This window comes from Elephas maximus, chromosome 13 (assembly GCF_024166365.1).
Source record: "Elephas maximus indicus isolate mEleMax1 chromosome 13, mEleMax1 primary haplotype, whole genome shotgun sequence".
NCBI classification, from domain to species: Eukaryota; Metazoa; Chordata; class Mammalia; order Proboscidea; family Elephantidae; genus Elephas; species Elephas maximus.
This window is the reverse complement of record NC_064831.1, coordinates 52988696-53014094: the sequence shown is the minus strand read 5'-3', so window position 1 is coordinate 53014094 and position 25399 is coordinate 52988696. Positions and strand designations below refer to the sequence as shown.

General features: G+C 45.8%; 1 protein-coding gene across 11 annotated transcripts in view; it reads right to left on the bottom strand.

Moving 5' to 3' along the window:
* TLN2 (talin 2) overlaps positions 1–25399 on the bottom strand; it is a 490123-nt gene that overhangs the window by 70045 nt on the left and 394679 nt on the right. For all 11 annotated transcript variants that reach the window (XM_049905877.1, XM_049905876.1, XM_049905875.1 and 8 more), the window contains 6 exons: positions 24885–25025; positions 24259–24440; positions 22267–22399; positions 19541–19642; positions 15622–15792; positions 2687–2833 (listed from right to left, as the gene is read on the bottom strand). In XM_049905877.1, coding sequence (XP_049761834.1) covers positions 2687–2833; positions 15622–15792; positions 19541–19642; positions 22267–22399; positions 24259–24440; positions 24885–25025 — 876 coding nt within the window. The remainder of the gene's footprint in view (positions 1–2686; positions 2834–15621; positions 15793–19540; positions 19643–22266; positions 22400–24258; positions 24441–24884; positions 25026–25399) is intronic.

The window sequence follows — 25399 nt, the reverse complement described above, 5'->3', positions numbered from 1 at the left end:
TTCTTTTATTCTATAGGTGGAAAAAGCAAAGCTCAGAGGGGTTAAGTGATTTGTCTAAGGTCATCCAGAAAGGTGATTACTTCCTAGTAACCAGTTAGCTCCCAAGCCCTACTCTAAATTCTAGCGCTTGGATACAGAGAGAGAAAATATCAGCAAGAAGTCCGCAGCAGAAACACAAGGGTGTCCAGGACTGCATCTAAGTTAGAATCAACTTTGAGCACCCTCGCGTTTTTCTGCCAGTCATTGCCTTTGAGAACTCCGGACAATGTTTCTAATAGTTTACCACTGTTCTAACCAGTTAGCCGAAACTTTGATAGGAAATGTCAGTTTTCTAATGCCTTGCTGCTTAGGGGCCCAAATGACCTGAAATACCACTTACTACAAAGTTCTCCAGTGATGGGCAGGCTAGGTGGGCTGAGTAAAAGGAATGAGAAAGAGGTGTCATGTGATCCTTGGGCAGGTAAGAGTTTAAGGTACCAAGAAAGCCTTGATCGTATACTTTGCAGAATAACTGGAGGAAAAACTTTGTTCCTGGTCTCTCTGGGTCACGACGGCAGCAATTCCTAATTATCACTAGGGGGTAATACCAGACTCATTTCCTAGCCCTTCCAGAAGAATCCAGTGTGTCCGGGCAGAGAGAACAAGTGCTACACCACTGGAATCAGGCACAGGCGCTGCCTTCCCTGCTGGTATCCCGGCACAGTATGCAGGGCTCAGAGGTTCTGAACAAAAGGCTCCAGGAATCTGACTGCTGTCTTCCTAGGATTTATGGAACTCTTGTCTACCAAGACAGTGTTTCCGGAAAAACATATTTTCCTAATAAGAAAAAGTTTATCATTTAAATTTCTAATCTGTACCAAGAAACCTTGCGCTCCATTACTGAACACCCTTAGTAGAAAAACCAAAAACCCACTGCTGCCGAGTTGATTCCGACTCAAAGTGACCCTGTTGGACAGAGTGGAACTGCTCCATAGGGTTTCCAAGGCTGTAATCTTTACGGAAGCAGACTGCCACCTCTTTCTCCCGTGTAGCACCTATATGGATTTGAACTGCTGATCTTTTGGTTAGCAGCTGAACGCTTTAACCACTGTGCCAGCATGGCACCTTTCCCTTGGTAGATACACATGGCTTATTTTCAAAGCTCTGGTGTTTGGATGTCCCCAAAACCAAACAGACCCACTAAGACTTATCCATGGGCCTTTTGAAAGAAGGAGATTTCATTCATTTTCAGAACTGTCTACATTTGAAGCAAGAGAAGCCCACACCAGGAATTAACCGACTGCTTTGACATGGCAGAGCCTGGGGTCTCTAGAGGAAGACACAGTATACCAGCTTGAACTGGTTACTTTATCAGGCTGATAATGACTGCACACTGTTTAAGGATAATTATTATAATTATAGTACCATCTAGTTTCAGGCTATCATCTCTTTAGGGAGATATGAACAACCAATCTTCTCTAAATTAGCAATTAAAGACCAATTATTGTCCTGAAAAACCGTATTATTAATTTCACAATCTGACAATGGACATTTCAAAACATATCCTATGCTATTATAGGATGGCAATCAGATGTTGATGAACAATTGTTAATTCTAATGATAGAAACTGACACGTCTAGTGGAAGATTCTTTGGGGGGAAGGAGCAGACGATATGGAGTTAAACTGTCTCCAATCGTATTTCCCTACTGAACTGACTCAACTGATGGGTTACTACATGAACAAAGGATAATCATGTCATTTTTTTATTTCCATTGCCTACAAGAGCTCACCAAGGCCTTTTTCACATACGATTTAAGTGGTTTCCCCATCTGGCTATATACTAGTACCAGGAAGAAATTTTTGAAGTGCAAATACAGATTCCTAGCCTCCACCCCAGAGAGAGTTCCAATTGAGCAGGTCTGGGGTGGGGACTGGGAATCTGCATTGTGAAAAGCTTCCCCAGTGATTCCAAACACCAGCACTCAGGAGTCCCTTATTTCATTTCGGATGGGTTCCCCAAAAGAACCCTCTGAGGCAGACAGGGGAGATAAATGGTTGTTTCTATTTTACAAACAAGGAAGCCAACGATATCTTCTCCATCTCCTTTTATTTTCCTTGTGTGAAATTAGAAGGAAGGCTGCCATGGTTTACAGAAGTGAGAATGAATAAGTTGTTGGACACATTATTGAACATTTGAACATTCACAAGAGAAAGAAGGCTGTTGGTGTCAGCCTTGACCTCGGTCAGCCCCTTAGAGAAAAGTACCTGGGTGCTAAGTCTGAGTGAAGCAGAGGGGGAAACGGAGTCAAAAACGGCTATAGATTGAATTGTGACTCCCCCTCACCAAAATATGTATTGGAATCCTAACCCCCCATACCAGTAGACGTTATCCTGTTTGGGAATACGGTTTTCTTTGTTATGTTAATGAATCCATGCCAATGCAAGGCGTGTCTTAAACCTAATCACTCTGAGTGATATAAAGAGCAGATTAGACACAGAGATACAAACACAAGGGGTGGGCGCGGGGAGGGAGACAAGTCAATGACAGAGGAATGCTCGCTGAGACCCTGATGACTAATTTTACATTACTATATTCAGTGTGAATTTTAGCTTCCAGAACTGCGAGAAAATAAATTCCTGATCTTACAGCCGCATTACTGAAGTAAGTCAAGGACTGAAGGCAAGCGCCTGGGAGCCCAGACCCACCTTGCTCATGGCTTCTGCTATGGCGTCCACCATGCCTCCCACCAGCCCCACTTCGCTGGCTGCCTCGTTCAGTGTCACCATGATGTCGTCCACGGCCTCCTTCATCAGCTGGGCAGCCTCCATGATGGCGTCATGTGTGTGCTGTGCCTGAGGAGGAAAGGGGAGAAGAGACTTGTGAACTGTTTGTATAGGCAGAGGAAAATGGTGCTCAGTCTTTTAATAACCACTTTGCTTGCGTTAAGAAAAAATTTACAAAGCAGAATGCAAAACTACATCCATGGTTCCTCAAAAAGTTAAACATAAGATTACCATAAACCAAAAAAACCCAAACCTTTTGCCATCAAGTCGATTCTGAACCACCCCATAGGGTTTCCAATAAGCGGCTGGTGAATTCAAATTGCCCACTTTTGGGTTAGCAGCTGAACTCTTAACCACTATGCTACCAGGGCTCCAGGATTACCATATGACCCCACAATTCCACTGCTAGATATGTACCCCAGGAAACTGAAAACGGGGACACAAACTGATACCTCTATACCAATGTTCACTGCATCATTATTCACAGTTGCCAAAAGTGTCCATCCACAGACAAATGGATAAGCCAAATGTGGTATATCCGCACAAGGGAATATTATTCAGCCATCAACAAAGGAATGAAGTCCTGATACATGCTACAATATGGATGAACTTTGAAAACACTATGCTAAGTGAGAGAAGCCAGACATAAAAGGCCACATAAATTGTATGATTCCACTGATGTGAAGTGTCCAGAATAGATAAATCCATAGAGACAGAAAGCAGATGGGCAGTTGCCAGGGTCTAAGGGAAAGGGGAACAGGCAGTGATTGCCAATGGATACGACATTTTCTTTTGGGCAATGAAAATGTTTTGGAACCAGACAGAGGTGGTGGTTGTACAACAATGTGAATATGCTAAATGCCACTGAACTATTCATTTTAAGATGGTGAATTTCAGGCTATGTAAATTTCACCTCAATTAAGGGAAAAAAACACCTACGTACACAGTACGGAGCATACCAATATAGTCTATATTTTTCCTTTCCTTTACATTATGCATGTACATTTGTTTGCAAAATAAGTAAAAATCAGAAAGATAAAAACTTGTTGCCATTGAGTCGATTCCTACTCATAGCAACCCTATAGGACAGAGGAGAACTGCCCCATAAGGTTTCCAAGGAGCAGCTGGTGGATTCGAACTGTTGATCTTTCGGTTAGCAGTCGAGCTCTTAACCAGTGCACCATGAGGGCTCCAAACTGAACAGAAAAACATACAGAGAAAGAAAACCACCCCTTTACAATCTGGAGGAAAGCAAAACTGTAGTATCAAGCAGGGTCTTATGACATGATCAATTTTATGTTACTGTGTTCAAGGTAGTAGAAAGAGGTTTCCAGGAATTCCTAAACATACAAGTTCACACATTTAATAAAAAAGTAGAAAATACATGGTGAGGACAAACGTACTTCTCTTCAGAGTTGTCTGATACACTATAATTCCTTTTCTGTAAATATGGAAATATTGGTAAAAAGTAGAGAAAAGAACGTGCAGGAGGCCTAACATGCTTTGGGATTCTGTCATCAATTACTTTGCTCTGAGGTTGGAGGGACAAACGAGGGAAGTTGTCTAGGGCAAGATGCTCTGCAGGCAAAGCCCTGAGTAATGCTGCGCTCCCAACACCGTGCACCTCGGAGATGCTGTGAAGGCTGCAGGCATTTCACACGAGTGTCAACACTGAGTGGGGGCTCAGTAACTGGATGGACGGGAGGATGAAACAATGACGGCACCAGGCTCCCTGATAAGGCACCTCAGCGCATCAACACGCACCTCAGCGCAGCAACACGTCGGGGGAGAAAGCAAAGGGCCTGGGTTTAGAAAACTGGGTTCTAGTTCTTGGCTCCTCCGCTAACTAGCTGAGTAGCCCTGGGCATGGCGTCCTCCTGAATAAAATGGGAATAATTACAATAGTGCTCTGCAGTGAGAGTCTGATGAGGCGATAAGGGCGCATGTACTTTCTAAATGACAAGTCAGTGCAAACCTCAGTTACGCCATCACTGCTAAAGTTAGATGGTGACAACCAAAAATAACCTTGAGGAGCAAAGATTCCAAGATGCCTTGAATCTTTACCAGACTGGTGTCCACCTTTTCTTGCCGACTTCTCTGGCCCTCCATGGGGCCAGGAGGAGACAGCCTCCCTCTCTAGACTGACTTCCCCTTTTCCTTGGCATGGAGGTCTAGACTTCACCTGGCTGGCCTCCTCAAACTCCACCATCAGGCCCGAGTCCCTCTCTCACCCTCTGCCTACAGTGATGGGTTCCAATGGTCTCTTCTCCCCTCCATCCAGATCCTACCTCTCCTCCCTCAAGGCCCAGCCCAAACCCACCTCCTTTCAAAAGCCCCTCTTGGACGACTTTATCTACATACCCACATGTCCTTTCCTTTGGATTTCTACAGCCCTGAGAAGCAACTCCGGAATCAGAGTCATCAAGAGGTGAAGTCTATTTCCCTTCCCCTGAACCTGGGTGGGCTGCCTTAGTGTCTGCCTTGACAAACAGAATGTGGTGGCCGTAACAGCTGCAGACTTATGACCTCTTGTAGTAGTTAGGGCCGTGGTGTCAGCCCCTGACTCATGGCAACCCCACGCACAGTGAGAGTGGACCGCTGTGATCCACAGGTGATTTCTGAGACAAGGTCATAAAAGAAGATACAGCTCCTACCTGACCCCTTTTCCTCTCCTCCCCTGGCCGTCTACCTGCTCCTCTCCCTCCCTCCCTCCCTTTCTCTCTGGACATGTGCCTCTGAAGCTCCAGGTAAGAAGTCTGGCTACCTGAAAGCTGTGTGCTGGAGAGATCACATAAAGACAGATAGGGGTACCTGAGGAGCCCTAGCAGTTCCCACACCCAAATGTCTGCGTCTTCTCAGCCCAGATACCAGACATGTGATGGATTCACGTCCTGGCTGCCATCTGATGACAACTGCCTGAGTGACTCTAGAACCACCTAGCTGAACTCAACCAATCTGCAGATCCATGAGAGGGAATAAAAAATGTTTTGCTGTGGTGTGTTTAGAGCAGCAGCTAATGGAAAAGCTCCCGAGAAGGGCTCCCAACCCAGTTGTGGGGCTCAGGGGAGACTTCTAGGGGGTCGGGGGTCGGGGGGTGTCCAGGTGGAAGCTGAGACCTGCAGGAAGAATCCATGTTGATGGTGCAAGGAGGGGAGATAAGGCAGCAGCTCCCACGCAGAGGAAACAGCCCATGCAAAGGCCCATATGGGAGAGGAATGCAGACTGAGTAGCATGAGAAATAACGTATATAAAGTGTCCTGCACTGTGCCTGGACACGGCTGCTCTCCACCTTCTGTGACGTTTTACCCACGCCAGCCCCATCTCAATGCACCACGTGTTCCCTGCAGACAATTTCCTCTGCTTCCTTGTAGAAACACGGTGTTTACAGGAAACAAAGGGTTTGACAAAGTCACTGGGTGACTTAGCAGCCTAGGGGAAGCCAAGGTAATGGGTGAGAGTTATTAATTTTTATTTTCAGTGATATTTTCACAAGGATAACCTCCACAGTCTGTTGGTGCCGATTTCTCCTCTGGAGGGTCATTTAGAAATAAACGGGACCATTCGTTTTTAGGCTACAGGCCCAGGGACAGAGCTGAGGGGACACAGTGGGGGGGGGGGTGGGGGGGGGGTGGTGTGAAGAGGACTGGGCACCCTTCTTGGCCGGCGGCTGACCGTGTTCACTCAGGCTGTGATGAGGTCTCTGGTTCTCCCCCAGCTCAGCACCTGCCTGTACTCACCTGCACGCCGGCAAGAAGCCAAGGGTCAGTGCGCACTCAACACAACTCAAGAGCCAGCCCTGCGCCCAAGGTGAACTTCAAGCTGGCTTTAAGACCAGCTTTAAAGTCTATGTTCTTGTATCTTGGGTCAGGCTTTTTACTGTTTCACAGACAACGTGTCACCCTGTGACAGATGGGGAACCAAGATAAATGTAATTTCAAAGCACATCACGGCCGCAACAGCGAGGACAGCCGCTGGCATTTAAGAGGGGCCCACTGTGCCAGGCGGCGTGCTGACCACTTCTGCATACCTCTCCTGTAACCCTCATGCTGGACAACCGTCCAGGGACCAGTGGCGGTCATGGCTTGGAAATGGGAACTTAAGCACTAGAACTTATAGACCTGGTGGGCTAACGTTGCCACCAACCAGCTGGCTGTCTTTTAAACCTATGCCACTAGTCAAAGAAAACAAGTATACAGGTCATTATGAGCCGAAAATGACTCAACGGCACGTAACAACTGAAAAATTCTACCACCCATCTGTCAGTGTGTGGTACTGTGATGGCTTGCGTGCTGCTGTGATGCTGGAAGCTATGCCACTGGTATTTCACATACCAGCAGGGTCACCCATGTTGGACAGGTTTCAGTGGAGCTTCCAGACTAAGACAGACTAGGAAGAAAGATCTGGTATCTACTTCAGAAAATCAGCCAATGAAAACACTGTGGGTCACAACAGAACACTGTCCGACCTGGTTGCTTTGGATGTGTCACTGGCAGGGGTCAATCGCTAGAGGAGGACATCCTGTTTGGTGAAGCAGAGGTCCAGCGAGGGTGAGGGAAACCCTGAGTGAGATGGATTAGCACAATGGCTGCAATGATAAGACTTGAACATGCTGCTGATTGTGAGGATGGCGCAGAACTGGGCAACGTTCCGTTCTGTCGTACATGGGGTTGCCATGAGAAAACTCGATGGCAGCTAACAACAATGCCTCAAAGCAGGTATTATCCCATCTACAAAGGGGACATTTCAGCCCATCCCTCCAAAAATGGTGCTTTTAGATGAGGCAAAGCTGCCCAGGCACCAGGTGGCAGAGACCAGGGGCCTCAGGGACCTGCTCCGCACAGTTGGCCTGAGGCCCCTTGCCCGAGGTCCCCCTGCACTTCCTGGTAACAACCTGGCCCTGGCTCTCTCAGCCCCTTCTCCCGCTGAACTTGCTGCCTGTTCATAGTCCTGACATTTGCCCCTTGGAGTCCCCAGGGCACAACACTGCAGTCCAACTGCTGGCAGCTTACCAGCAGATGAGCCCAGCCCAGGGACCACAGCCGGCCCCAGGTCCATCCACACAGTGGCCGTGGGTGCCTGACCCACCTCAGGGGAAGACAACCCCTCAAAAGACCCGGAACATCACAGCTGTCCCTTGGTAGGGAGAAGCTGAGGAAGTCAGTACATGAAAAACGGTAACTCTTCTGTGTGATTTAGATAAAAGAAGAATTCCAGGACGGGGCTGTGTGAGTCATGGGAATTGGCCCTGTCTGCTGAACTGAGAATCCATGGGAGGCCAGAAGAGTTCTTCAAGATGGCATCTGAGGAGATGAGAAATATGTCGACCATGGGTGGCCACCCTCGGGGCAGCTGTGTCTGACTGCGTCACTGACTCTCTGAGGGATGAGACGGAGTAAACTGGTAGTTTAGGCTGATGGCTGATTTCAACACGGACCAGTTACAGAGGGTAAAACACAAAGTGTAAACTGCTTTATTTTAATGATATTGCTATTGTTTTTTATTGTTAGGTGCCACCAAGTTGGTTCCGACTCACAGTGACCCCACGTACAACAGAATGAAACATTGCCCTGTCCCGCGCCATCCTCATAATCGTTGTTATGCTTGAGTCCACTGTTGCAGCCACTGTGTCAATCCATCTTGTTGAGGGCCTTCCTCTCTTTTGCTGACCCTCTACTTTACCGAACATGATGTCCTATTTTGATGATGCAAGTCTAAAAAGTGACTTGCCCCAGAGAAAGCATCTTGTGTAACATACATTCTCATTTATACAGAAGGTGAAATGGAAGGTGTGTCTTTCCACTCAGAACAAGATGGCTGTTGGTGACAAGAAAATGCCAGCAACTCCTTGCATTCATATTTAAACAAAGCATACTTTGGGGGAGAAGTGAGCGCTGCTTGCGGAGTATCTGCTTCCCATGTGGGCTTAAAAAGGTACCAGAAAAGACAAATGACATTCTGATACATGCTGTGACAGGGCTGAACCTTGCAAACATTGTGCTGAGGGAGATAAATCAGACATAAAAGGAAAAATAGTGTATGGTTCCACTTATCTAAAATATCTAGAATGGGCAAATATATAGAAAAGAAAGTCTATCAGTGGCTACCAGGGGTGGCTGGGAGGGGAAAATGGGGAGGTATTTGGTCAAGAGGTACTGAGACTGTTAAGAGTGAAGAAAAATTTGGAAATGTTAGTAGTATTGGATGTACAATATGGTGAATACAGTTAATGTCACTGACTTGCACATGGAAAAATGGATGGAGTGGCAAATGTTTTGTTACATACATTTCACCACGCACACACAAAAAAGTGTCAGAATTTTGGGGGCAGTAGCAGCAAGTTACATAACTGCTCTCTGGAGTCCTAGGAAAGTTTAAAGGACACTTTCCCCCAAACCTTAAAAACACACCCTTTTATGGTGGTGGTTCTGCCACATGATTAATGTAACTGCTGTCACTAAACTATATGCCTGAAAAATGCTGAACTGGTGAATATTGTGTTATATACATATTTACAACAACAACAACAACAAAAAGTAAACAAAAACACACCCTTGCTCTGGGCTATACTGGAAATAAATTGCTTCCGTTTGTCTCCACACGCTGTTCACGGCTCGGAACGCTCCAGAAGGCCTGCCTTCCTTCCCTCCACATGTTCAAATTTCACAAATCCTTAAAGGGTCAGCTCAGTCCACCTCTCCTATGAAACATCTACCAATTACTCCGGGCTCGTCCAGGATCTTTTCCTCTGAACTTCAAAGACAAATCTTGTCTTAATTACACAGCCAAGTCTCAGATTGTACACGCTCGCTACTGAGCACAATAATGTCAGACACTCAAAGACACAGCAGGACCTCAGCTCTGGCACGTTTAAACGACCACAGCAGTCGGGTAAATGAGTCAGTGGGCAGTCAGGTAAATGAGTCAGTGGTCGCAATGATGAGGCCATTTTTATAGATAGATTCTGGCGGGGCTCCTTGTTACACTCCTCACAACACAATACATGAGAAAAAATCCAATATCTTTCTTTTTTTGGAAATGTGTCTGAAGCCTGCTTCCAAGGGAGCCTTATTTCTATATTACATTTCAACCACAAAGCCCTTTATAGAAGGCATAGATATCACAGGGGAATGGACACTGGGAGAAGGCTACAGGGAAGCAGGCTTCGACTTTAGCAGAGGGAAAAACCAACTAATAATTAGGACTGTCCCAGAGTGGACAGGGCTATGCTTTCACTGGAGTGTTGCAGGAAGCGGAGGGGCCCATCAAAGATGTTGCAGGGAGAAGGGAGCTGAAGGCTTGGGAGAGGGAGGAGTGCAGAAGGAAGCTCAGTGGTAGAAAGTAAGGCTGCCCAGCAAAGACCTTTGAAATGCATGAGATTCATTGAGCCTGGGCTAGGGGGCTGCCACTGTTTTTTTTTTTTAATACACAGTGTGTCAGGTTCTGCTTTAGTTTCCTCTGGCTACCTGTTAGGGACTGAATTAAAAAAAAAAAATTATGCCCCCCCAAAATGAGTGTCAACTTGGCTAGGCCATGATTCTCAGTATTATATGGATGTCCTCCATTTTCTGATTTGATGTAATTATCCTTGTCGTCGTCATTAGGTGCCGCTGAATTGGCTCCGACTCATAGCGACCATACGTACTACAGAACGAAACACTGCGGGTCTTGCGCCATCCACACAATCATTGTTATTCTTGAGCCCACTGCTGCAGCCACTATGTCAGTCCACCTTGTTGAGGGTCTTCCTCTTTTTGGATGACCCTCTACCAAGTATGACATCCTTCTCCAAGAACTGATCTCTCCTGATAACAGGTCCAAAGTATGTGGGACATAATCTGGCCATCCTTGCTAATGAGCATTCTGTAATTATCCTATGTGTTGTAAATCTTAACCTCTATGATGTTAACGGGAAACTCTGGTGGGGTAGTGGTTAAGTGCTATGGCTGCTAACCAAGAGGTCGGCAGTTTGAATCTGCCAGGCGCTCCTTGGAAACTCTATGGGGCAGTTTTACTCTGTCCTATAGGGTTGCTATGAGTCGGAATCAACTCGATGGCAGTGGGGGAGTGGGGGGATGATGTTAATGAAGCAGGATTAGAGGTAGTGATGTTAATGAGACAGGATGCAATCAACAGGATTAGGTTGTATCTTGAGCCAATCTATTTTGAGATATAAAAGAGAGCAGAGAGGAGACGGATCTCATATCATCAAGAAAGAAGTGCCTGGAGTGCACGCATCCTTTGGACCTGAGGTCCCTGCACTGAGAAGCTCTTAGACCAGGTGAAGATTGACGACAAGGACCTTCTTCCAGAACCGACAGAGAGAGAAAGGCTTCCCTGAGAGCTGACACCCTGAATTCGGACTTCTAGTTTCCTAAACTGAGAGGGAATAAACTTCTGTTTGTTAAAGCCATCCACTTGTGGTATTTATGTTACAGCAGCACTAAACGACTGAAAGGAAAAGCAATCCCTGTATCTATGGATGTAATCCTATTTGGAAATAAAGTTCCCTTTGTTATGTTAATTAGATCATTCTTGAGCCAGGGTGGGTTCTCAATCTAATCACTTCTGAGTTATAAAAGAGCAGATGAGAAACAGAGACATGCACGTGAGGACACACAGATACCATGTCTGTGAGACTGTCTACAAGCCAAGGAACCAAGGACTGCCCAGGACTACCTACAAGAAAGGAATCAACATGGCCAAGACCCTGGTTTGGACTTGCAGCCTCTAGAACTGTGAGAGAAGAAATTTGTTCTTTAAAGCCCCTACTTGTATTTCTGTTACAGCAGCACTAGGAGACTGAGATGTTTCCTAACAAGTTACTGTAACCTGAGCAGTTTCAAACAACAGAAATTTATTCTCTCACAGTTCTGGAGGTCAGAAGTCTGAAATCAGGGTGTCAGCTGGTCCATGTTCCCTCTGAAGCCTCTAAAGGGGAACCCTTCCTCCAGCTTCTGGTGGCCCCAAGTGTCACCTGGCTTGTGGCAGCATCAGTCCAATCTCTGCCTCCACCTTCATGTGGCCATCTTCCCTGTGAGTCTGTGTCCCTTCTCCCTTCTTATAAGGACATCAGTCATAGTGGGTTAGTGGCCCACCCACTCCAGTATGACCTCATGTTAACTTACCTAATTACACCCATAACGATCCTGTTTCCAAATAAGGTCACATTCTGAGGTTCCAGGAAGAACGTGAATTTTAGTGGGACACTACCTATCCCAGTACAGGCACATTATCTCATTTAATCTCTTCAACTATTCTAGGCAGGTATTCATTATGAACCCCGTTGTTTAGATGAGGAAACAAAGGAAGTAATTTGCTAGCAAAAGGCAGGATTGGAGTTTGAATCCAATTATGTCTGACCCCAAAGCTTGTGCTATTTTTCACCCAATCAAAGCCACTGACAATTATTTAGTAACCATATTTTAACTCCATTTCCTCTGCAAGGGACGTAGAATGCCTATCACCTAGCAAGCATCTAGTAAACATTGCTCAAAGAATAACATCCAATTTGATTAGGTCTGGACATCACACCCTTAGGAAAGGCCTGTAAGCAAATTTCTAATGTCCCAGGCATCAATGTGACAAGTCTGTCAGGATGGCGGACACTGCAGGCTGAATGAGGTAGGAGTGAGAGGAGAGAAGGCCTCTCTTGCCTTCACTCATCACATGTTTTAGTTCATCACCCAGAGCACCTGGACATTTACTGAAAACTATGTCATGCTGGCTTTCAGCTGGCATTTGCAAGCACATCTTTATAAAACTTAGAGTGCTAACTACCTAAGCTCCAACAAAGAGGCCCCTTGGGATAAAAGAACATTCCACAAGGAGTTCTGAACTTGCAGTCTAGGCAGAGAATTCCTACTTAGAATCATTCTGCTGGGACTGCAACTCTCACAGGATGGGACAGAGGCCTGCAGAGGTAAGAAAAAACAACTCAGAACTGGGTCAGAGGATGCGTTCTGGCTCCACCAGTTTGGGGAGGGTACAAAGGTGGCTGGCCTCAGGGCTTTGAACCGGTTTGAACTGGCTCAGTCATGGCCAATGAAGTGAAACTGGAACAAATCTGAATTTTAAAAATTTGGGTACACTGGGCCAATAACTAGAACGGGAAGAATTACAGGCTGAAGCTGTAGAATAGGAGACTGGGAAAAGGCACAGCGAGCCCTTTCAGGAGCCCGATGCTTGAGACTGGATTATGGGCAGAACTGTGGAGAGGGTCACATATTCAAAGCAGTGCTGTCAGACGCCATCTTCGAGCAGGGCACCACTGTTTCTGATTCTGCTCAAAATCCGATGGGCAAGAGATTTGGTTGCTATGCAACACTTACGCTGCCCTTGTTTTCTAAGAAGGAGATTAGGTTTCTAGCAGGGCTTCGACCCGTAATTTTTCCTGTTCTGGTTCACCCAAATTTTAAAAATTTGGGTTGGTTCTGTTTCCTTCGCCATGACTGAACCAGAAGAAACGTGTTTGAAGCCCTGGCTAGCCTGACTTTGGGGCACTATCACTAATCTATCCAGTCAAAACAGTGCTCTTTGTTCTTCTAGCTCTATCTCATCAATTCAGCAACTAGATTTATTTTTCCCAAAGATTCTGAACAACCTGGGGCAGGGGCCAGCTCTAAATTTATTTAGCATCCCTAGAATCAGGTTCTAGTAACTGCTGGATGTATGAATAAAACAGTCGAACATTGAAAGTGCAAGTCCAAATGAGGCTGCTACCAGGACGATGTTTCTAAACTAGATCGTGTCATTCCTCTGCTTAAAGACCGTCCATGGCTTCCCACTGCTTACCATACAGACCAAACTCCGTAGGGTGGGAGAGCAGACCTGTCACCATAGAGTCCCAGTCTATTCACTCTCCCAGCTCCCTGTACCTCTCTACATATTCCAGACACATCAGATGGCTTGTTATTTTCTGAAGATGTCACAATCTTTTTATAATTCTATCTATGCCACACAGAAGCAGCAGTCAGGAAATCAAACTATGTTCTGCATTGGGAAAATCTGTTGCAAAAGACCTCTTTAAAGTGTTAAAAAGCAAAGATATCACTTTAATGACTAAGGTGTGTCAGATCCAAGCCATGGTGTTTTCAACTGCCTCATATGCATGTGAAAGCTGGACAATGAACAAGGAAGACCAAAAGAGAATGGATGCCTTCGAATTACAGTGTCGGCGAAGAGTACTGAATATACCGTGCACTGCCAGAAGAATGAACAAATCTGTCTTGGAAGAAGTACAGCCAGAATGCTCCTTAGAAGTGAGGATGGCGAGACTTTGTCTCATGCATTTTGGACACGTTACCAGAAGTCCCTGGAGAATGACATCACGCTTGGTAAAGTAGATGGTCAGTGAAAAAGAGGAAGATTCTCAACGAGAGGGACTGACACAGTGGCTACAACAATGGGCTCAAACATAGCACCTGTGGCTTTTCTTGACCCTTCTCCAGCCTTGGCTTGGGACAAGGTCCACTTTTGTTCCCATAGTGTTTTCTGGTTAAGAGCACTGACTGAATCCTGACTCCACGTCCACTTGAGATCGTGGATAACTTAAGCACTCTCAGTCTAGTTTCCACATCTGCAAACTGGGAAGTTACCTATCTCATAGAATTTTTTTGAGAATTAAATAACGTAAAGATATAGGAAACAGAGAGTCAGCACTCAGTAACTGTCAGCTATAAGATCACATCACCACTCATCTGTCAGTTTGTCATACTGTGGTGGCTTGTGTGTTGGTGTGACATTGGAAGCTATATACCAGTTTTTCAAATACCAGCAGGGTCACTCACGGTAGGCAGGTTTCAGAGAATCTTCCGGACTCAGAGAGACTAGGAAGAAAGGCCTGGCAATCTATGTCTGAAATTAGCCAATGGAAACCTCATGGATCATAACAGAACACTGTCTGAGACAGTGTGGGAAGATGAGCCCAAATACACCAACGATCGTAAAGAGGGAGCACGACTGGGCAATGTTTTGTTTTGTTACACATAAGGTCGCTTTGAGTCGAAGCTGACATGAGGGCAACTAACAACAAGAAACCCTTGTTTTATGCTTCTGACTCAATCCAGAGTCTTCTCTGCTATACCATGCTACTAATTTGAAGGCATGAGAGATGTAACATAAGCTAATGATAATACATATACATATACAGAATGCTACAGCTTGCAAATGAGTGTCATATACAGATCTTCACAGTCTGTACTCTCTCAAGTCAGTATGCTTAGGTGAGGCCCTATTAAGATTAGACTCATGAAGCGGTGCGGGCTGCTGGGATGCGCAAATAGTAGGGGGAGCCTCCAACCTCCTCGCCAGGTACCAGAGCACTCATGAAACAAGGTCTACTATGGTTTCCCAAGGAAAGCAATTGCTCTGACACAAATGTCGCCCCCGAGAGAAAATGACATGCTGTCACCAGGCTAGAGAAATATTCCACTTGCAAAGTTGAAGTGTGATTTTCATATCAACCTACTGTCCCCACAGCAACAAAACCAAATGCCACAGGTGAACTTTAGTGCCTGGGATGAAAATGACATTCACTTGCCCAAGCCAGGTTTCAACACTCAGCAGGTGCCCAGCAGGTATTACAGCTTCTATTCCTGTAATAATCACACAATACGATTTTCCTCCTCAAGGACACTTGCCCACACTTCTGTCAGAAAAAAAAGAACTTACAAATGAGCTTTGATTATGTACATTTCTGGCTCTTCTCCTAATGATCTCCTAATGACCACCTGATAATGGGAAATCAAATGCCACCAAGCGAGAACTGAAGGTATTTTTCCTGGAGCAATACTGTATAGCAGGAATGTGTGATGGCTTCTTAGAGGTTTTAAGTGAATCCCCAACACCCTGACCTGTACCTTGGGGTTCCCACCACCTTCTTTGGCTGCATACAACATCTGCAGGGCAGACTCTGCAAGCGTCTTGGTCTGGTCCAGCACTGTCATCTGCTGCTGATGGTCAAGGATCTTGGAGGCCACACCAACTGCAGCCAAGACCAAGGGTTCAAAGTAGCTCGCCAGCTGTGTGACCTTTCAAGAGAAAAAAAAATCCACGGATGCAACCTGTAAGTACATGGGTCTCCTTCAGGGTCACCAATGGCTGGGAGGGGGTGGGAAAGGGGATGAATGACTCACAGAGCACAAATCTATTAAATTTACTTTTGAAAGTACTTGCTGACTTATGAACTCTTGCTTGGTTTTTACTTCCTTTGGGGAGGTATACACCTCACCTATGATGATGGTGAAAAACCCAGGGGCAGATTAACCAGTAAGCAAGGTACGCATGGGCTTACACTGAGCAAGGTACACACAGGCTTAATTGTGTTTAATTACTAATCTGTACTGATTTTTTTTTTTTTTTTACTGAGCAATTTCACATGGGTTTCACCACGTCTTTGATGACAAACAGATCAAACTGTGTGCTACAGATTAGTAAGTAAGCACAAGTAAGCCTAAGCATACCTTGCTTATTGGGTAATCCATCCCTGGTAGAAGTGCTAAGAAACTCACTCTGAGATTCAGAGTTACGTGTGAGCACTGAATTCAATTGTACAAACTGTCGGTTTTGCAAATAAAATGCATTTTAAAGAACCAAAGGGGAGTGCCTTAGAAACTCAGAAGGAAGGGGGAGCAGGATAAGAATGGGGGGCAGGGGAGCTGAGAAAAGATGCCTGAGATCTAACGCACCCTCAAAAGCTTCTGGGAAGCCAATCCCATTGCCTTCTGCCCCACGGAGAATGAGCATTTCAACCAAGCAAAAATGATATCAGTTTTGATGTTCTGCCCATGATCAGCTCAACCTGGGGGGGGCTGAAGGAGTGGGGAGTTAGGCTCTGCCCCCTGGGGGGGGCGCAGAACATCCACATATATTCTTTGGAATTCTTCTGCATGGGAGATTTGTATTTTCTCTCTATTTAGTCATTTGGTCATTTATTTATATCGGTATGAACTAATTGATAATTATTTTATACTTTGGGTTATAATCCAATACTACTTTATTTTATTGCCCCAGTTGGACAAAGGCAGATGAAGTGATGTGATTTTCCCTTTTGTCTGTATCTACGAAGCACTGATGGTTCAATGAGGGCAACCTTCCATGAGGGAGACCTGAGTTCAATTCCCGGGCAACGCACCTCATGTACAGCCACCACCCATCTGTCAGTGGAGGCTTGCATGTTGCTGTGATGCTGAACAGGTTTCAGCAGACCCTCCAGACTAAGAGAGACTAGGAAGAAAGGCCTGGTGATCTACTTCCAAAAATCAGCTAATGAAAACTATGGATTCTCAACAATCTAATCTGCAGCTGATCATGGTGATGGCGCAGGACGAGGCAGTGCTTCGTTCTGCTGGGCATGGGGTCGCCATGAGTCGAGGGCTGACTCGAGGGCAGCTAACGACAACAACAGGGAGCACAGCAAGAGCCCTACAACCTTCTGTTCTGGAAAGATGTGACAGAACAGGAAACACCCTCACCTGGGTCGATGCAAAATAAGACAGAATTTGGAGTATCTGATACATGACGTTGATTCCCTGGATCTAGGGTGTCAGCGGAGGATCTGCATTTCTCATCCCTCCCAAGTGGTGTCCTAGCTGCCGAGCCAGGACAGCCCTAGATGCTGTAATAGGACATTTAAAACAATGTGCCAGTAACTCTCAGGCAATGACTCCTCTTGAAACGTGGTCTCATAGACTTCCTTTGTCCAAAACTCCTAGAAGGTGAGAGACTTACTTAGCCAAAGTGTCAAGAGTAAATTTATAACTCAGTGACACAAACATATTAATTTTCTTTTGATGCTACCCACTAACCCAGGAATTAATCTTCCAACAGTATCTGTGGAGACAAAGATATTGCCCTCTGAAGGAGTCTAGAAATGCTTCCTTATGAAATTCCTACTAAAATTAAAAGTAACTGCTGAAACATCTGGTTTCTCTAACTTGGTTTCCTTGTCCTCTAATTTAGTTTCTTAGTGCTGCTGTAACAGAAATACTCATGGCTTTAATGAACAAAAGTTTATCTTCTCACAGTGTAGGAGGCTAGAAGTCTGCATGAATTCAGGGCTCTAGGGGACCATCCTTGTCTCGGATTCTCTAGCATTCTACTTGGCCTCCCTCGGGTCCCTGGTGATCCACACTTGGCATCTATCTTTACCGGTTTGTGCTTGTTGGCTTCTGTGCCTATTATATCTCAAAAGTGATTAGATGTAAGACACACCCTATGCTGATATGGCCTCATCAACATGACAAAGAAGGCCCTATTTCCAACGAGGATTACACAGGTATTATATAAAAAAAAAACATTGCCATCAAGTCCACGAAGTAGACCTGCCCCATAGGGTACCCAAGGAGCGGCTGGTGGATTCCAACTGCCGACCTTTTGGTTACAGGAGCTGAGCTCTTAACCACGTATGGGGGTTAGGATTCCAACACATAATTCTGAGGAATGCAATTCAGTTCCTAACACCGGATGATAGACGGCTGAGCAAGGGCCCCAGCTTGCCAGCCTGCAGAGTCCTATCCTCCAGACCAGTCTCCAAACCCTCTTCACACAGGTAGACAAGCCCTTTTCTCATTATGAAGGAACTCCGCTGAAAAATGGCATTTGCCACACTCAAGGAGGCAGAGAGGCACTGGTCATTTTAGATCTCACAAACCTCACCTCAGAACCAGCAGAAAGCTTAGCAGACCCTGATGGTATTCTGTAATTTAAAAGAGCAATATTGATTTTTTTAAAATCGATACCTGCAGAAAAGATTTTGGCTGCTGGATTTCTTGATCTGCACCTTGAAACAGACAGCTGCACTGACGAATGCTAGGAAACCCTGAAGGTTGTTAACAATCCAACTCTGACCTCTCCCTGATGAGGCACAGGCCACAGGTCAAGCCAACTCTCCTCAAAGGATTTGCAAAATGAACATCACACAGTCAAAACATTGTTTGACACTTAAGAAAGGTAGGTGTTAATTCTCAGTGATGGCTCCTCTGGAGGGGCCTTGGAGGAAGAAGGCTTTGCTCATCCAGAAGGGACGTCTGCAAGGATTCCCTTCTTCACGTGTAAGAACATAGTAGGGGCAAACACAAAATTGCTGACTCCTGGCGACCCCACGCACAATGGAATGAGATGCTGCCCTGTCTTATGCCATCCCCATCAACAATCCTGCAGCTCAAACAATTGTGACCCATAGAGTTTTTATTGCCTGGTTTTTTGGAAGTAGATCACCAGGCCTTTCTTCCCAGTCTGTCTCAGTCTGGAAGTTCTGCCGAAACCTGTTCAGCATCACAGGAACGTTCAAGCCTCCACTGACAGATGGGTGGTGGCTGTAGATGAGGTGCACTGGCTGGGAACAGAACCTGGGTCTCCCAGATGAAAGGCGAGAATTCGACCACCAAACCACCACTGTCCTCTTAAATGAAAAATAACTCATTGCTGTCAAGTTGATTCCCACTTAGTGACCCTATAGGAGAGGAGAACCTCTCCATAGGGTTTCCAAGGCTGTACATCTTTGCGAAAACAGACAGTCACGTCGTTTCGCCGCAAAGCGGCTGGTGGGTTTGAATCATCCGCCTTTTAGTTAGCAGCCAAGCGCTTTAGCCACTGTATCGCCAGAGCTTCTTCAAATTCAAAATAAACTCAATGGAGTAGATTTTTCTGCAGCTTAAGCTACCACTGGACCAAGATGCAGCAGCTGGCAGGACAGGTGCTGGGAACAAAGTCAATGCACACCTCTCTCCTCTCCCCTGAGCACGACACGCTCTCAGCAGGGTCCTTGGTGCACGTTACCTTGTGTCCCAGCTGGGCTGCTTCTCCCCGAGCTGCTGTGGTGATGGGGTCGATAAGGTGTCCGATCTCCTGTACCACTGAAGTCAGCTGCTCCTGCAGGGCCTAATAAGGACACAACTGTCGAGTTCATCTCACAAGGAAAAAGGCCCATGTGAAAGGTGAGGGAGCCCCATGAAATGGACATTCAAAATGCCTGTGCTTGTACCATCAAGCTGCTGCTCCACCCTGCTCTCCCCAGTGCTGCCTCAGCTCCCCTGGGCTCCAAAACCCCAGAGTGCTTCCTGTGAGAGACAAGGGGCAGGTCTAAGAAATACTTGCTTGAGCCCTTCCTGATGGTGCCTGATCCTTCTACTGGCTTCTTGATCTCACAACCAGGAGTGACAACTGATGCTATGCATCTTTACTGGTTATTCAGTGTGACTACTGAAAAGTACAGCAGCTGTGGTTTTCCAAGAAGGAAAGACAACTTTGTGCAAATGGAAGACCTAATGGTGGGGGCTGAGGGAACATCCAGGTCGCCAAGTCCTCCAGAACTAATAAGGTCTGAAGGGGAAATGGGAGTGACATAAAATGAGATCTTCTGTTGAATGCAGGACTACGTTCTAAACAGTGCCCTGTGAAATGTCAGTGAGATGCCCCTTGAGCTCAGCCTGGGCTCTAGTTTACTTTATTTGGTGATGTGGTCACAAACATTAAAGATGGCACCCTCAAGGTAGTTCCTCCCAGGTTTGAGAGACAGTTTAATCTCTCTACCTCCCAAAATTGAACTCCTGTTGAAAAGCGATGGGGCAAGATACCCAGAGGATGTGGTGAGTGTGAGGGGTGGGGAATCCAAAGGTGAAGATTATTAAAACATCATATGGATACAGAAAAGTACACATGAGTACACAGCTTGATGAATTATCACAAAATGAATATGCCCCAAAACCAACATTCAGATCAAGAAGCAAAGATGACTGACAAGCAGCAGGATCACATTGGCTGTAGGAATTTCATGGTAGATTCACTGTTAGGTGCAGGATTAAGAGTTCAGAACATTGGATGACCCCTGACACAGTGAAATGAGACTCTGGCCTTTGCTACTTTCCTATAGAACAATGCTATCTACTGACTGGGGGCTGGGAGTTTAGCAAGAGCAGTGGCCTAACGTGCAAACTTAAAACAAGGTCCTAGAAAAAAAAGAAAAGGAGGAAGGGAGTGGGGAGAAACTTCCAAGGATCTTATTTAGTGATAACTTACTCTCTTCACATTCAACTTGTGATTCCGGTCAAGAACACGAGAATATTTCAGCAATGTTGACTTAGTACAGAAGTTTATTAAATTAAACATAGAATAACTAGGAAACACACGCAGTCAGGGGGGGGGGGGGATTTTCTTCCTAGTGTGGCAATTACATGCTTAAAAGAGAATTTCAACTTATGATGTCAGTGAACTGCAAAGAAAACCATAATGCTATGTAAAAGATGACAGATAAGAAGACTGCACACTGTAGGACTCCGTTTACATAAAGTGGAAAAAAAAAAGAAAGGAACAGGACTGATGTGAGAAGTCATAGACGGTATGCTCTGGGAGGGATGTGAAAGGATGGAGGCACGAGGCAGCTTCTGAGGTGCTGGGCCTCTTTCTTCATCTGGGTGCTGATTTTGGGGCATACTCCTTTTGTGATAATTCATTAGGCTGTACACTTGCACATACTTTTCTAGGTCCATATAATGTTTTATGTATAGGATCATGTCATCTGCAAATACAGTTTTTCTTCTTCTATTCCAATTTGGATATCTTTTCTTTTTCTTGCTGCATTGCTTTGCCTAGGACTTCTAGAATGATACTGAATAGAAGCAGTGATAGCAGGCATCCTTATATCACTCCTGTGCTCAATGGGAAGGCTCTTAGTCTTTCTCCATTGAGTACATATAATATTGGCAGTTGGTTTTTCATAGATACTATGTTTTAATAAAAAAATCAAACCAAATCTGTTGCTGTTGAGTTGATTCTGACTCATAGTGACCCTACAGGACAGAACAGAACTGCCCCATAGGGTTTCCAAGGAGCAGCTGGTGGATTCAAACTGCCGACCTTTGGTTGGCAGCCGAGCTTTTAATCACTGTGCCACTATTAAAAAAAAACAAAACAAAACCCAAACCCATTGTCGTCACGTCGATTCCAACTCATAGCAACTCTATAGGACAGAGTAGATCCGCCCCATGGGGTTTCCAAGGAGCAGCTGGTGGATTTGAACTGCCAACCTTTTGTTTAGCAGTCAACTCTTAAGCACTGCGCCATCAGGGCTCCATTATAGCAGGTTATGAATAATAATTCTAGCATTCCACAAAGGCTGAGAATGTTTACTACTTTATTTTCTTGGAAACGGGTGAGTGAGGGGAGAAGCCTCCTCTGCTGATGTGTTAAAAGTGAGTATGGTAACCCTGTCTATGGGAACACTCTAATAATCTAGCATTGATAATTTCTCTACATTCCAGCCACACATGAACCCTCTGCTCCCGCCAGTCCATTTGTTCTGTCAGCAAACTCTCGTTCTCTCCACTCGCATTTGCCCAGACCCTCCAGACAGAGAGCTGCCCAGGGTAGTTCTACAGGGGAAGTCTGTCCAGTGAGGAAACTCCAGGATCAAAGCCTTCTGATCGCACACCCTCAGCCCCCAAAGCCTGATGCTGAGATTCTTCAGCATGTCCAGAGGCTTCTGAGTGGCACAGAGCCCAGCATACCTCCACGGAGATGTCATCCCTTGTGGCCAGGCTCTGACTGACAGCTGCCAGTGAGGCCTGCTCGATGTCCCGGATGCATCGGTTGATGCCATCGATGGAGATGTCGCACTCCCTCTGCCCCGGGGCTTTGTCTCTGGAAGGGACCGCACAAGTCAAACATGGGCTCAAGTCCACAACCTGCCATTGCGTTGGCGGGCCAGGGCCTCTGTCCACTTCCCGCCCACTCGATCACCTTATTTAAGGAGTAAATCCCTGATCCTCGCTTGGCAATGCCTCTCTGCCTAGCCTGTGCCTTTTGTAATTTAACACCTGAGATAAATCTACTTTTCCCTGGAGGAAAGGATATGGTGCTGCCCTCCATTTCAGGCTGGTGCGCCAAGCAACTGCACAATAAAATTGTTTGAGCATGGATTCTCCATTCACTGACTTAAGCACGGACCCCTTGTAATAAAAAGGTCAGCACCATTTTCAGTGCAAACGTATCATGCTCACTGCATTAGACATTATCCATTATCTGGGCTCTCATAGGCATTAAAATATTTAGTAGATTTTTCTTTGCAAGAAAAATCATTAAGAAAGTTAACTGCAGTTCTGGGTTTGAAAAGCAGTTGAGAAACAAAATATAACAAAGGAAAGTGATGCATTCCATGCCCTGGGGAGTTAACTTTGGTCAAACTGAGAAATGTTGTATCTACTCAAGGAATGTTTTTCAGGGTCCTAAGATTATGAAGGAGTCCCTGAGTGGTGCAAACGGTAATGCGCTCAGCTACAAACTGACTGCTTGGCAGTTTAAGTCCACTCAGAGGTGCCTCTGAAGGCCTGTCAATCTACTTCCAAAAACTCAGTCACTGCAAACCACATGGAGTATAGTTCTGCTCGGACATACATGCGGTTCCCATGGTTGGAGCTGACTCTATGGCACCTGGTGTTTAAGATCACCAAAGACTTCAGAGTTACCACGGGGGTTTAGGACATTCTTTTTCTCTTATTTGCAAACGAAAGGTACACAATAAAGGATTAACTTTCCCCAAAGAAGGGTTTGGCCTTGGCCCCAGCTCCTGGGAGGTAACCTCTAACTCTCGGAATATCTTGCCTGCTAAGAGTATTTTTGTTTATTTGCGGGCCTTGGGCCACACCAGTTAGTCTATGCTAACAATGTGATTTATTGTGGGAGCCTTGGGCTGTGCGGTATCTGATAACCTCTGGAGGGGCTGGAGACTGAGGTCAACGAGACATAGTCAACCATGTCTATACGACCAACTCCAAATAACCTGGAAACCAAGGCTCAGGGGAGCTTCCCTGCTTGGCAATACTCTGTGAGCGTCGCCATGTTGCTAGAAGTGTGTGCCACCTGCACGACTCCACTGGGAGAGAACCAGAAGCCCTGTGCCTTGTGTCTCCTGGACCTGGTCCAACATGCCTCCTCCTTTTGCTGATTTTAATCTGTATCTTTTCCCTGTACTAAACAGTAACCATGAGTACAATGGCGTTTCTGAATTCTGTGAGTCTTTCTAGCAAATCATTAAACCTGAGGGTGGCCTTGAGGACCTCTCAAACCTACAAAAGGTAATCCCAAATCTTGCCAAATGATCAGTGGTGCTCTCTAAGTTTCTAGGTATAGACAGTATGTACCATGATTGGAAGGACTGAGGCTAGAGCGTCAGGCCTGGGTGTAACTTTGGGAATGTTACCTAAATTCTTTCTGCCTGAATTTTCTCATCAATCAAATGGAAGTACTGGCAGTATTTGCTTTAAGAGGTTGTTGTAACAATCAAATAAAATAAGGTAAAATGCTTAGAACAGTATTTGGCATACAGTAAGTACTCAAATTAGCTATTACTATTACGACCAGAGCTACCACTGGTAGCAGAAAGACGAAGAAGATGAGGATAACGACCAGCAACATTATCATCAAGTAAAAAGCCCAGTGTGCTTGTCCACCCCACCTTGTTCAGAGGCAGGCCAGCAGCTATCTCCGCATGGGAAACTGACCTGATGGATGTGATGAGACTCTTGATGGAGTCAGACACGGTGTGGGAATGTCCGGCCAGCACGGACCAGGTGGGTGGGTCTTTGGGGTTGATGGCCAGGGAGCGGGCAGTGCGGATGAGGTATGAGGAGCTTTCCAGCATGGTCTTGGCAGAGACCAGGATCGGTTCCTGTGCCTGGGAGCCCTAGGACCAAACAGCAAAGGGTAAGGCATGCAGACATGAGTGGGTCCTGAGAGGTCCCATGATTTACCAGGTCACTAGCTCTGTCCTCTGGAAGGAGACACAGAGGGCAGGGACCTGTGGAGGCTGGCTTACACAGGGCCTAGATTGTGGGCACTGAGATCTGTGTTTACTCCTTAAATAGCATTTTGAGCATGACGCATTTCGAGACAGACACATCCCTAATCTATGCAGAGAGGTTGTTCTCAACACAAAGCTAAGATGTTACTTCTCAAGCAATGTGCAGAGATTGAGTTTCATTAACTCTCTGCACATAGCAGCAACAAAAATAACAGTACCCTACATATCGATAGAGAGAGCGCTGGAATTTTAACCATTCTCACTCATTCAGTACCACACAAAACTAGCCAAAGACCTCAGGCTTACTCTGTTGCAAAGACTCCCTACCTCAGAGCTGATCTGGGCGGGAACACTGACAAACTCAGGGTTTGATGCGAATGCCGTCAGGTTCTCCACGGCTTCGATCAAGGGCGCGGTGGCAATACGGCATTTGTTACGGTTGTCTTCAGAGAAATCCCCATCCAGGGCCTGATGGGAGAAAACACGGAGATTTCACTCCAACAAAAAGCAAAAATCACTCCTGGGGCACAGCAATCATCTCCCAGTGAAGGCAGAGGGCTTAACGAGAATATTGAAAACATGCGCTGACTTCATAAACAATAACATTGGAGAGGACCCTGCCATTAAGCACAGGGGCCCCAGTAAGCAACCATAAGAAATAAAGCTGAACACATGGCCCACAGGATAGCTGACGTCACACAGAGTAAACACCCCACCTGCACAGGACAGAAACATACAGACTGAAGTACCCACCTCTCTTCATTTCCTTTGATCCATTTTGTCAAACCTTGCAGCTGAACCAATGTCTTCCCCACTTTTAAGACTATAACCTTGGGTTTCCT